Source organism: Spinacia oleracea, chromosome 3 (assembly GCF_020520425.1).
Source record: "Spinacia oleracea cultivar Varoflay chromosome 3, BTI_SOV_V1, whole genome shotgun sequence".
Lineage (NCBI taxonomy): Eukaryota > Viridiplantae > Streptophyta > Magnoliopsida > Caryophyllales > Amaranthaceae > Spinacia > Spinacia oleracea.
The window spans coordinates 42,393,939-42,406,935 of NC_079489.1; the positions used below are offsets into that span (position 1 = coordinate 42,393,939).

At 36.0% G+C, this 12,997-nt stretch overlaps 1 protein-coding gene across 1 annotated transcript; it reads right to left on the reverse strand.

Annotated features, from left to right (window-relative positions):
- Nucleotides 1-446: 446 nt before the first annotated feature.
- On the reverse strand, nt 447-6,476 carry LOC110785242 (proteasome subunit alpha type-1-B). The gene is made up of 2 exons (XM_021989688.2): nt 5,892-6,476; nt 447-1,172 (listed from the first exon to the last, which is right to left on the reverse strand). The coding sequence occupies exons 1-2, from the start codon at nt 6,240-6,242 to the stop codon at nt 699-701; spliced, it is 825 nt and encodes a 274-aa protein (XP_021845380.1). The 5' UTR covers nt 6,243-6,476; the 3' UTR covers nt 447-698.
- Nucleotides 6,477-12,997: the final 6,521 nt, after the last annotated feature.

Genomic DNA, 12,997 nt, shown 5'->3' on the forward strand with positions numbered 1-12,997 from the left:
TAAGGTATGAGAATGTATAATTTAGGTCTTGTGACAAATTTGCAGTTGGTATAAGAGTTTTATTTTAATTTGACAATTTAATAAAATCTGTGCATCATATTGGCCAAAATCTAGTTTATAATATAAAATACCGGTGATGATCTATGTTGTTGAACCTTCATCGAAATTTTCTCTAATCTCTCCATTCAATAATTAATTTTCCATCCAAACCTTTTTTTTGTTTGACATTTCTCTCTCCTCTTTTCTCCCAAAACCAAAATTTCAGAAAAAACCCTACCTTAAAGGTAAAAGAAACTAAAAAAGATTTGAATTTCAAATTCAAAAGCCATGGTTGAAATTTCAATCCCATTTGGCTTTGCTTAGCCAATGGAGCACAGGGTTGGACACTATTTCAAATGGGTACATGTAGCAACTTCCAAACAATTTACCTACTGACTCAAATTACGGACAAATAAAACCAGCAAGCAAATGCGGTGACTTTTCCACAAATCATACTTCCAAGTTTAAGACTAGGGGAGAAGGGGCTACCACTCGAGATATTTGGCATTCATAAAATGAAGCTAAAAGATGCATAAAAAGAATATTCAGCAAAGATAGAAGATAGTTAACTGATAATCATCACATTCAACATCCTAACTAGTCCTCTTATCAGTCCAATGCCAGAAGGGCTCATGGAAACCCTAGAGATTTTAGTATCTTCATTCTTCCATAGGAGCAGCACCCTCATCTGATGCACCTTGGTCGGCAACTGCAGCAGCCGCCTCCTCTGGAGCAGCATCTGCTTCTTCAGCGGCAGGGGCTTCTTCCTCTACTGTCTCGAATGAGTTAATCAAGTCCTGGACCATCTGCTGATCTAATGTTTGGAATGGTTCCCCGACTCCTACAACAGAAATTGTGCATACAGAGCTAGTGAGCTTCTCACCCTGTAATGTTTCCTTTATGGAAAATAGTGCATGTTTAATCAGCTCATCCCGTGTAGCACCATCAAACGTATCAAATTTGCGTTCCAAGTATGTCTTTGCAGCCTGTGAACGTGACCCAATAGCAAAAGCCTGATACTCGAAGTAATTTCCACTTGGACAGTTGTAGTAAAGATGAGCTCCAGATTCATCCAAACCACCTACCAACAGACCAACACCATAAGGCCGCTTCCAGGAACGTTGTGTGCAAACCTGTCAAACAGATATTATAGTTATTGGCTTTGAACTACAACTATATCAGCCCCCTAACTTAATTATCCAAACAGCAAAAACAGTGTAACTAAGATGCAAGCCACAACATCTACTATTCAACTCAAGTAACTCTCAAAGCAACACATTCATGACATCGCACAAAACATCAAATACAGCTTTTATAGCATGGCACAAAGCAACCACATTCATGACCAAGTGCAATGAACTGTCCCAAAAACACTTTCTGGCAATAGTACAAATTGAAAACAATGAAGAAAGGAAAAGGTGCCGCTTTAAATGCAGCAAGTCATGCAACATGAAAAACTTGAAGCGAATGTGAGAACTTTTATGACATAGATAAGTTGGATTGCCTAGTATCATTTTCTGTAACAGCAGGGTCTATGCATTTCAAATGTTCTCTTTTCTATTGTATTTCAATACTATATAAACAAACTAACTATATTGTTTGAGCTCTTCACCATATAATAAGAGAATGTGCGTTTGGGTGAGAAAATTTGGAAGGAAGGGAGGGGAGGGAGAAAAGAGGATCTATTTTCTCTTAATTGGATATGGGATGAGGAGAGGGAAAGGATTAGAAAGATCCATTTTCCTTCCCCTTTTCCGCTATTGGAAAGATTTATTAGAAAAATGGAAGCACGACATATCGCCCCCCCCCCCCCCCTCTTCACCTCCAATCCCCTTCCCTCTCTTTTTCTTATCTTCCTACGTAAATGCTAACTAACATGTGTTACTGTCAGAGAAGAACCAGATCTCTTTAGGTACATGTTAGATCTTAGTCAAGTCACAAGACAAGATGAAAGTATGAGACCCTTCACAAACAACATATACTGCAAATCTGCGATTCCCTTAAAGCCTCTGAAATTTATATTTAACACAAAAGAACATTCCTATTCTTCATGGAACATTAATCCAGTTAGCATTGGATCCAGTACAGGCAATATCATTTGCCAAATTTATATATAACTAAGCATATTATGCATAGAGTAGACATGGTCATCTAGACTAACATATTAAAAGGTGTTTCTATAAAATTATGTCATGCCACATGGCGCACTCCTCCTTCAATTCAACACATGTCATTCATGTCATCCACATATCATTCAAAAATTAGAAATACACATATAGTTCATAAAAGATTCGAACCCAAGACCTCATGATTTGTGCACTAATGACTTATCCGCTTGGCTATAGCATGTTACATGTTATCTTTTGCAAACGAAAAATAGTAGATGATAATAAAATAAAAAAATCTTTTACGACGATTCATGTTAGCCGACCCCAAATCATTTTGGGACTAAGGCTTTGTTGTTGTTGTTGTTGTTGTTGTTGTTGATAATAAAATAAAGAACAATTATTTTAATAAAAAAATGATGGTTATTTTTGCAAAGGCATAGTTACAATTATCCAAGTAATGAAGACTCAGGGAATCATACAGGCCCAAAAGCTAGTTTATATTAAAAGGATCACATCCAGATGCATCAAAAACAAACTGTTACCTATACCTTCACAGTCACATCATGCACCTGCATGTATATGGAACGTGGTGAACTACAGATTGGCAAAAATAGGTACCGCCCACACTTGAAACTGGTCAATGAATACCCCCTCCTAGCGAGACTATTTACTCACTACAACTAAGACCTGGGACTCCATAGATTAAACCTCTATAGAAATATATACAGCAGCGCGATGCTGATGTTACTAGATGTATTCTTATGCAGTTAACTGATCTTCTCTGACGTTTGCATATAAAAAAAAAAATTAAGATAACATTCACTAGAAATATATAAGTAATAAGTTGTAGATCTTGAAGAAATGTCACAGGTTAGGAAGGACTATTTGGAAATTGGAACTAAATATTAAACTCGCAACAACAGGTTCAGTTGCTTTGTGGAAGAATGAGCAACAACAACAACAACAACAAACCATCAGTCCCAAAATGATTTGGGGTCGGCTAACATGAATCGCCATAAGAAACCGTTCGTGAAACGTGAAGCAAGAAAATTAAAAGGCTGTATAAAAGAGAATAAACACACAAAATTGAGAAAGTGAGATGAGGGTAAAGAGGCACGAAAATTAAGGAACAGGAGACCAAGGTCAGTTTAAAAAAGAGGCACAAAGATGTTTTAAAAACATATAATAAAAAGGAATGAAAAAAAGAGAGAAGTTTGCCAAGGGAAATAGAAAAAGAACTTGGAGAAAAAAAATCACGTCGAGTCGTCAACATATATTATCTCCCTCCACTCCGCCCTATGTAAACCATATTTTCCTCAATCCCCAATAAACTCATATCACTCTCAATCACCCTCATCCAAATTTATTCTGGTCTTCCCCTACCCCTCTCACAATTCCATCAGTTTGCCACTCTTCAAGCTTTCTAACCGGCACATCATTTGTGGATGAATGAGCGAAAGAGAAAAAATAAAAAACGTTCATGAGGATATTGTATTCTGTAAAATGTGACATCATACTAAGATGAGGATTAAAATAAAGTATCTGTTGTATCCGAACAAATAAACATTCTAACTTTTGGAATATTGATAGGTGATACCATTTATTTGTTTACCTTTTGGTCTTAACTCATTAATTTCCCCTGACACATTTTCTGTCCATTTATTTAGGAAATGTATCAAGGCTTCATTTAGAATATTTTTATATCCCATTCTTTTACTGTCCTTGCATGAATATCTACATGCATGTGTGCCTGCACACAGCATAAGATGACTACGGTAATACAAGAATGCGGTAATTATCTTATGCACATCTTAGCATGATGAAGGTGAATCTTCACAAGGTATTCTCTTTTAGTGGAAAGCCAATTATTAACAACTGTTGTTCTTGTAGACAATGATAAATTCAAAATGCCAGAAAGAACACAACTTGAATGGAATTTATATAGAAAAAGAAAGAATGAAGTTTATAAAATACGTTACGACAAGTGAATAGATTAATCATTTGATCACTTTATGCACACTGATTCACGTGGCCCTTGAGTGAAGTTGTCATGTGATATCAATAGCTTAAGATAGTGATGATAGCTTTGCGAGCAACGATATTTATGTCGAGGGCGCCAGAAATTTCACGAATGAAATCTCTATGCGACATATACCTCTTTCAAATAGCCATGCTAGCTGAAAAGGTCAGAAATCGCTATGCTATATACGCAACACAATTGTCATGCTTACATAAAACTATAAAAGGGTTTCTCGATGCTTTAGAATCTCTTCAGATCACTGATCGATGGAGCTACGTTACTCATACTCAGGCCGTGCATTAAAAGCATGCTTCAGGGCCTTCAGAATATAGCACATTGGTGACATATAATAACCCCATTACAATAAATTCACTGGAAGGCATGTACTATCATGTACGGAAAACTATGCTTGCAATCCAAACCTAACAGAAAACAGTACTATATAGACTATATTAAACTCTCTTAAACTTCACGGTTAAACTACATAGCATAAGTCCCCAAGGTTAGGGTACCAAAGTTCTACTCTAGATCACTTAAATGGATAAAAGGGGGTCTATTTCCTGTACTCATTTCCCTCTCTAATCTCCTTATTCTCTTCAGTTCCCACACTATCCTTTACTCTCTCTCTAGGCTTCGCTCCTTAACTTCTAGTGTTCTTCTTGTGCTGCCACCTTCCTGCATGGAAAGAAACAGGATCCAGTATACTGTTGCTTCTCTCTCCATGGTTTATCATACGCTGAGGACAAAATTCATCACCGCGAAGGCTAGATTTGAACATGGACATGTTGAATTTGCACTTTCTTTGTATGATATACTCACAGGTAAATTATCCTAGAATTTGGGGTTGCTTGTGAGAGTTTCTCTACAATTCCCGGTTAATCCCACTGTTGCCCTCTTTTCTAATGTCTTGTGAAGTTGTAGAAGGCGATGAGAGACTAGTGGTGATTGTTCGGCCACAGGAAGGTGGCGGTGGTGAGTTGGTCGGCTGAGGTGGTGTTAGGATAGTAGGTAGGCAAGTGATAGTTGAGTGTTATAGTACCTTAAGTAATCGAATTAGATACCACAAGAAATAAGGCCGCAACAATTTAGGGAAGTGGGATTAGGTCTAGTAGCAAAAGGGGGAAATTTTACTTGAACCAATGGATAAAGGAGTCCGGTCATTGATCCATTTCCTTTCCCCTTAAATAACAAATTAAACTAGCTCCAGGTATACATAATTTTTGGTCAAAGACTCAATGTCACTATAGATCGACTAAAATTCTGATCGAACTACTACTTCAAAAATCAGGGAAAAAACTCATGCTCAAAGATTCATACTGTGACAAACCAATTATTCAAAATCAGATTACACATTAAAAGCCCAATTCTTCTTCCTCCATGGCAAACATTCAACATTGCAAAACAGCTAAACCCAAATAACCAGTACTACAATCAAACATTTCAGAACACCATAGGATATTCACGAAATGAACTTCATCAATTAAACTCAAGTTGCAATACAACACCTAGCACGCACCCCCACCCCCTTTCGGAAATCCCAATAAATAAAACAACAAACAAACGATCCCCAAATCGAAACCCTAAAAAGTTCTTCGCTACTCAAAACACCATTTCCCAATTTCAACATCTTGCAATCACAAATACATTCATCAACAAACAAATAAACCAACCAAATCGAAAGATAAACCCTAGAAAACATCGAAGAGAGAGAAAAGGAACAAAACCTGAGCCTTATCAGCGAGTTGGACAACAAGGCGACCAACAGGAAGAGAAGACTCATAAGTAAAGCCATAATTAATGCATTCGGATCTCATATATCTCGACAAAACACGGCCATCAGCAGTAAGCCCAGCAATGGCGACGCCAATATGGTCATCAACCTTAAAGATCTTGCGCTGGTGCGAGGAAAGTTCAGATTGAGCCTTGTTAACGCAAGCTAGAACAACATGAGTCTTAGATCGGAGCCCAATTGCTGCAGAACCTTGCTTCACTGCTTCCATGGCGTACTCTACTTGGAAGAGTCGGCCTGCGGGACTCCATGTTGTTACGTCGGTGTCGTACTGGTTTCTGAACATTTTGGGAGGAGAGAGAAAATTGAGTTTCAGAGAATTTTAGAGACTGTTGGTGGTGAGTGTTGGGGACTTGGGGTGTGGATGGAGGTTTTGAAGGGAGAGAGAAATGGTTTCTTTTTGAACAAGGAAGAAAAAAGGAGAGGGTGGGTGATGGGGAAAGTAATTAAAGAGGTAAAAGGCCAAAAGCTATCGAGTGAGGGGAAAAGTGGTCACTTCCACATGTGTTTTCCAATATACTGCGTCTTTATAATAGACCCAAGTTATAAAAACCAACTTATCAAAACTAAGTAGTGTGTGGTCCGGGCGGTGTCCCTAGTTTTGACTTTTATTCGGTTTTATTTTTTTTGTATATATGTGTACATATAGATGGTGTCGTCATCAAATTACGTTGGTGACATAAGATTAGTGGCCGATTAATAACTTTTCAATTTGAAACCACAAGTACGAAAATCAAAACAAAGTCGGATTCTTTTCTTCATCATTAGTCGATTTATTACTCAACCTCTGTCAATGTTTTCCCACGTACTCATTATTACACTATTACACCGGGTTTTTTTTTAGGCTTAAGTTAAGAAAGTAATAATTGTACATTTATAAATTAAGCTATCATTCCCTTTTTTCCCTTGTTTATTTTTTGCATTCACGTGTATTCAATGTATTATATACTGTAAAAATTATATATATGTTTATATAGAAAGATATAACATAAGTTGTGATTGGTTAAGTGGTAGGAAGTGTAACTTTTAACAAAGAGGTCTGGTGTTCGGTCCTTGTTACATGTTTGTTGGTTGTAATGACATGTCATAATGCTAAATAGTGGTGACGTGGTGTAATAAAGAGAGGTATACGTGGCATGTATACGTTCTTAAAAACGCCTTTTAATATATTAGTATAGATTAAGTAAATCGAATGGTAAATTAGTTGTCAATTATATTTATCTAATTACGTTAGTAGTAGCTTATTTTTATGAAAAGTTGGAAAATGTACTTTCGCACCAAGTTATTATCCAAATCATTAGAATAAAGCATTATATATATCATAAGTTGGCCTAAATAACTTAAAAATGAACAAATTCAACCAAATCTCGAGAACATCTGCAATGAATATTACCTCAGGCAAGTCATTTTTTTATTGCCTTTACAAAAAATAGTTAGAGAAAGTCAACGTAAACATTTCTCTTAAAATTGACACATAATACGTGAAATCAATCTATGTTGTTTACGGAGTACATGACAACCTAAAAGGTGTTGTGCGCCTATATACTTGTCAAATCGGTATAGGCCTGAATTGCACTCTTAAACATGAATATGGTTGACGAAGCACATACTTAATCAACTACCGTGTTTAAGTTGTGACAATCTAATACAATTATAATGAATGAGTAAACGTTATATACATTAAAATTCTCTAGAGCCTAGAGAATGATGAGTACACTGACAAATATTATACCGTCGCACACGTTATCCATTAAAATGCCTAACTACAAATTTCATATTTACAAACTAGATACAAAAGTATAGCATTTGTGCTTAAGAGACAAGCTCAACACTCCTACTCAAAGCTACGGAATGGGATGACAAAAGCTACATCTCAAGTGCCATGGGCTTGATAATCTTGTTCTACGATATCTAGATGGACTGTGAATTGCTCGCCCTCGCTCGTCGCTCGACGACTAGTGCTCAACGCCCCTTCCCTCTATCCGTGCGCGCGCCAAGCGCTGGCCCTCTCCTCTCGTGCGTCGCGTCTCTCGCACAGAAGCTAAAGAAGCAGCAACAAGCAGCAGTGCCTGCGCGCCACTGCCTCCCTTCTTCTCCTTTTTTCGTCTGGTTGTTCGTACACCACCACCACTATTGTCGTGCTATTTGGCCGGCCGATATGATTTCTCTTCTTCCTAATCTATCTCTATTTAAATTATCGTTTTTAAATTATGATTATTTATATTGATTGATGATTTAAAGTATTTTGGGATTGATTATCAACACCCAATTATGGATTTTTGATGTTGGATTATAGATGTTGAAATTATTTATGGAGTTTGTAATTTTCAGATTTGAATAATTAAGCAAAACTTTGATTTTTATAAGTTTTATGGATTTTAATGATGAATAAGGGTTAGGGTTTTAATTAAACTCATGTGATTAATTGATTAGCATAATTAGATGTCGATTTTAATTGTGATAATCAATATGAATTTTTCAGATTCCTTTATGATCATTAAATTGTCAATTTTAAGGGTTTTATGCATGAAATTAATTAAATTTCATGCTAGGGTTTTAAACGATTAATTAGAATTATTATTTTCATTAATAATGATTAATTTCTAATTAATTCAAGTGATTTAAAACTTAATATTGTTGCTAGAAATTTAATGAACATGAAGAATAATTAAGTTTTATTTATTTTATGATAGGAGGAGACTTCTAATTAAATGGATTGAATCACAAAGTAACCCCATTATTTAGATACTCAAGGTACGTACAAGTCTAGGGAGATCCAATTTAATCATGTGAATACATGTTATGTCTATGTTGTTGTGATTCATGTTACTTGGATTGTTGGATTCATGTTTGAGTATGTGAGTAAGCGTGTTATTATTATTTATGTTTGTTGAAGTTTATAACAAATATTTTGTCCAAGTATGTTTTATGCATGTTAAGTTTATGGCTTTATGCGCATGCAAACAAGTTATTTATGCTATTGTATGTGAGGTCTATCATTTTATGAGCCAAGTCGTTCGTGTCATGTTGCTCTATTTAGTAACCATACGTGCGTCGTCAATGTAGGGTATACATTTTCAGTAACCACATGTGTAGGGTATACAACTTTATTAACATATTTATGGTATACATTAAAGAGTCATGGTCACGGCGAATTGAATTAGGAATCATTCGTGCCTAGTGCACAACTCGCATGCTAACAGGCATGGTGTGGACTCACATGTAGAATGATATTGAGAAGGAACAAATGAGTAATTCAATAGAGTCAATTGTGTTTCGTGCACAAGTCCTAAATGATTGTTTGGTTTTTCGTTCACTAATTGTTTATTTGATTGTGTCTTGAGTCGGCTTTTAATAAAATATTAATAAACGTAAAGTGAAACTGGATAAGCTTACAAATTCTTGGAACGTATGCACCTCGAGTATGAACAATGGGGGAGTACGAGACCATAGGGCAGTTAGTTCTACTTGGTGATACAAGACGTTGTATTGCTTTTTTATGCGCAGGGAATTCCGTCAACAGAGTAGACACATGGATACTATTATTTCTTTTAGTGCTTGGAGGGCTCCCAACACTCATATACTGGAAATGTCTTTTTCAAGGACCCGTTCGATGATTATTCTAATTAATCTATAAGTCCAGAGTCGTGTCTGGAGTCGAGTCTTGCCTTATGATTAAATGTCTATTAGTTGGCTTTTGCATGTGGTTTCAATTGTTGTTTTGGAATGAAGCATGATAGTTATAGGATTTGTTTAGCTTATAGTACTCAGCTTATGTTGATTATGTGCTTTATGTATTTTGGTCATGACCTTTGCCATAATGACCCTATGATGATCCATCAATCGCACTTGCGTTTAGCGGTGTAAATTGGATGGACTGGATTGGACTTTGTCAAGTCCAAATCCGATCCAAATTTTTTTGGACTTGAATATTTTAGTCTGAGTCCGATCCAAACTTTTTTCGAGTCCGGTCCAGTCTGATCCATATAAATTTTCATGAGTCTGAAACCAGTCCAATCCGATCCGATATTTTTAGAAAAAAAAAACTTTATCTGAATTAAAAAACAAACTTAAGCTCGTTTCAAACATAAATGAAAAGAATATTGTTCCCAACTAACTTTTTCGACACATAAAATAAAATATAAGAGTATTTAATATTGGGTAATAAATCTTTTAACACATATAGCTACAAATCACTCTTCCATAAAGGAAAAATATACAGCCAAAATTCAGTTAAGAAAATAGATATAATTGAAATAATAATTGTCTTACGCATCTAAATAATTAGTCGAAATAGGTTTCAGTTCTTAAAAAACATAAATTTTAAAATATATTAAAGCTCAATAATCAACCATCACAACTGACGAGAGTAATCGGAAGAGAAAGAGGGTGAGAGAATATTTTTGGGTTATGGGTTTTATATGGAGGGTAACATTTGGTAAAAAAAATTATTGCACATAGAAACGCACAAAAATCACATATGTTACAATAGTTTTAAAATTGCATATGTTTATATCTAAAAGTAAAATTTTAAAACTTTGGACTTGATTGAATTTTTGGACTCCAAAAGGTTGAGTCCAATCCAGTCCAAAAATAATTGGACTTGAAACAATGAGTCCGAGTCCGATCTAAACTTTTTCAAATCCGATCCAGTCTGATAAGTTTGGACTGGACTGTATTGGAATTTGGAATTTTCTCAATCCACATACTTGCATTATTGGGGAGTAGATTTTCAATAAGCAGGTTTCATAGAGGTGATTTGCAAGCCAAGTTATCTTTCAGGATGAGAATGTTGAGAGAACTTTTACTTGCATTGTTTAAACTCTATTTTTATATTGGTCTAGACTATTACTACTATTGGTTAATGGATTGTTTTAACTTGGGTTTTGGTTTGGGCCTTTGTGGTTCCAACTTGTAGTAGAAGTCAATAACTATTATTTTATATTTTGAAAGTTAGTTATTTTCGCTGCGTAATTCTAGTACCAGCCTTAACAATGATCACAGTGGCGGTAATTCTTTAGTATTTCTTTATGGAATTTTGGTGAAACACTACCTTTAAGTTTGATGGTTTTGTGAATTGCTACCTTTTTAAAAAGAAAATTATGTTTTACTACTTTATAAGTTTGGTTTGTTTGACTAACACTACCATTTGCCCTTTTTTGTTCATGTTTTCCGTCTTTGAATTCCACTGCAACGGTTATTTAGTATGGCAAATGAACAAAACGACAAATGAACAGAGATATTTAAAAGAATAGAACAAATACAACGGCGGAAAATATTAACGGAAAACGTTAAATGGTAGTGTTAGTCAAACAAACCAAACTTATAAGGTAGTTAAATTTTAAAAAGTTTTTATAAGGTAGTGTTTCACAAAATTTCCTTCCTTTATTTGAGTTGGAAAATAGTTTTATAAAAGCAAGGAATTATTAGGTTTTACATGTATGGATCGGTTCTGATCTGGACATGAGCTGTATAGATCGGTTATGATCTGGACATGATCTACACATACCGGTTCTGATCAGGACATAATGATTCTCATCTGACACCATCTGCACATGCCGGTCATACTGGTTTTGATCTGTACATATCAGTTCAGATCTGGACATGATCTGGACATATCGGTTTTCATTTGGACATATCGGTTCAGATATAGACAACACCATTTTTCTTACTAAAGCAATAATAGTAATACTAATAATAATAATAATAATAATCATGAAGAAATTGGCAGACATATATTTCACGAAGGTTACTGCTGATGCGGTATCCGCCTACTCCTTATCTTCGCGTCATGTTGCCCTTTGGAAATCCCAGCAGGGGGATCACTCATCAGCTTGGTTGCGGGCAGTCCCCATCTCGGGTTTAGGCCAGACTATGAACGGTAAGACTTATCGTTCGGTTCTTTGCTATCGGTTGGGTATTCCGTTGTTCTCTGATTCGACGCCGTGTTCTGCTTGCTCTCGGGTTTTCGATGGGGATATTTATGGGGATCATGTCGTGTCTTGTGCTGGGATCGTGGGTATCAAACATCGACATAATGTTGTTCGTGATACCCTTTTGGATATTTGCTATCGGTCGGGGATTTCTGCTCGAAAGGAGGTTGATGTTGGGCTGACTAGTGAGAGTGATGGAGCTCTTCGTCCTGCAGATATATTGCTTTATTCTTGGGATGGCGGTGTAGATGTGTGTGTTGACTTGACTGGGTCTTCACCTATGACGCAATCTGGGTTGTCAGACTTCGTTCCGGGTCGGGTTGTGGCGGTTGCTGCGCAGCGGAAGCAGGCTAAGTATGCGGCACGTTGTAGGGCTTTGGGTTACGGTTTCTTTCCTTTTTCCTTCTCTTCTTTTGGGGAGTTAGAGAAAGGGGCTGTTTCGTTGCTGAAGCGGGTCCAGACGTACTCCAGGGCTCAAGACATAGGGGCACGGGCAGCTGCCCACATTTTCAGCAGGATCGGGTTCGCCATAGCTAGAGGAGTGGGGGCCCAGATTGTATCTCGGCTCCCCACCAACTTCTTGTAGTTTACTTGATCTTTGTAGCTTGTTAAGCTTGTAACGTTTTGGTGGTTTCCCATAATAATAATAATAATAATAATAATAATAATAATAATAATAATAATAATAATAATAATAATAATAATAATAATAATAATCATCTGATTTGATAGATGTGATTATTTTTCTGATCTGATATGAACTTATTTTTTCTGATCTGATTTGGTCTTATATGATCTTATCTGATTAATTAAATCTAAAATAAGTAACAAGGTCCTGAAATAAGGTGCAATCCCACTTGCATGGACCTGGTCCACCCAATAATTAGCGTGGACCAGGGTGTTTTTGTAAACTAACGTGAACAGAGTAATCCGCGTCTTATATTATAGAAACTATAGGTTATGTAAAATAACTATATCTTCAGAAGAGTAACTATGAAAAAAAAATATATAGTCATTTCGATAAGAATAATTATTCTTTCCTAAGAGTAACTATATCATATAGAAAAGTAATTTTAACTGTAAAACAATTACTATAAAAATAAGAATA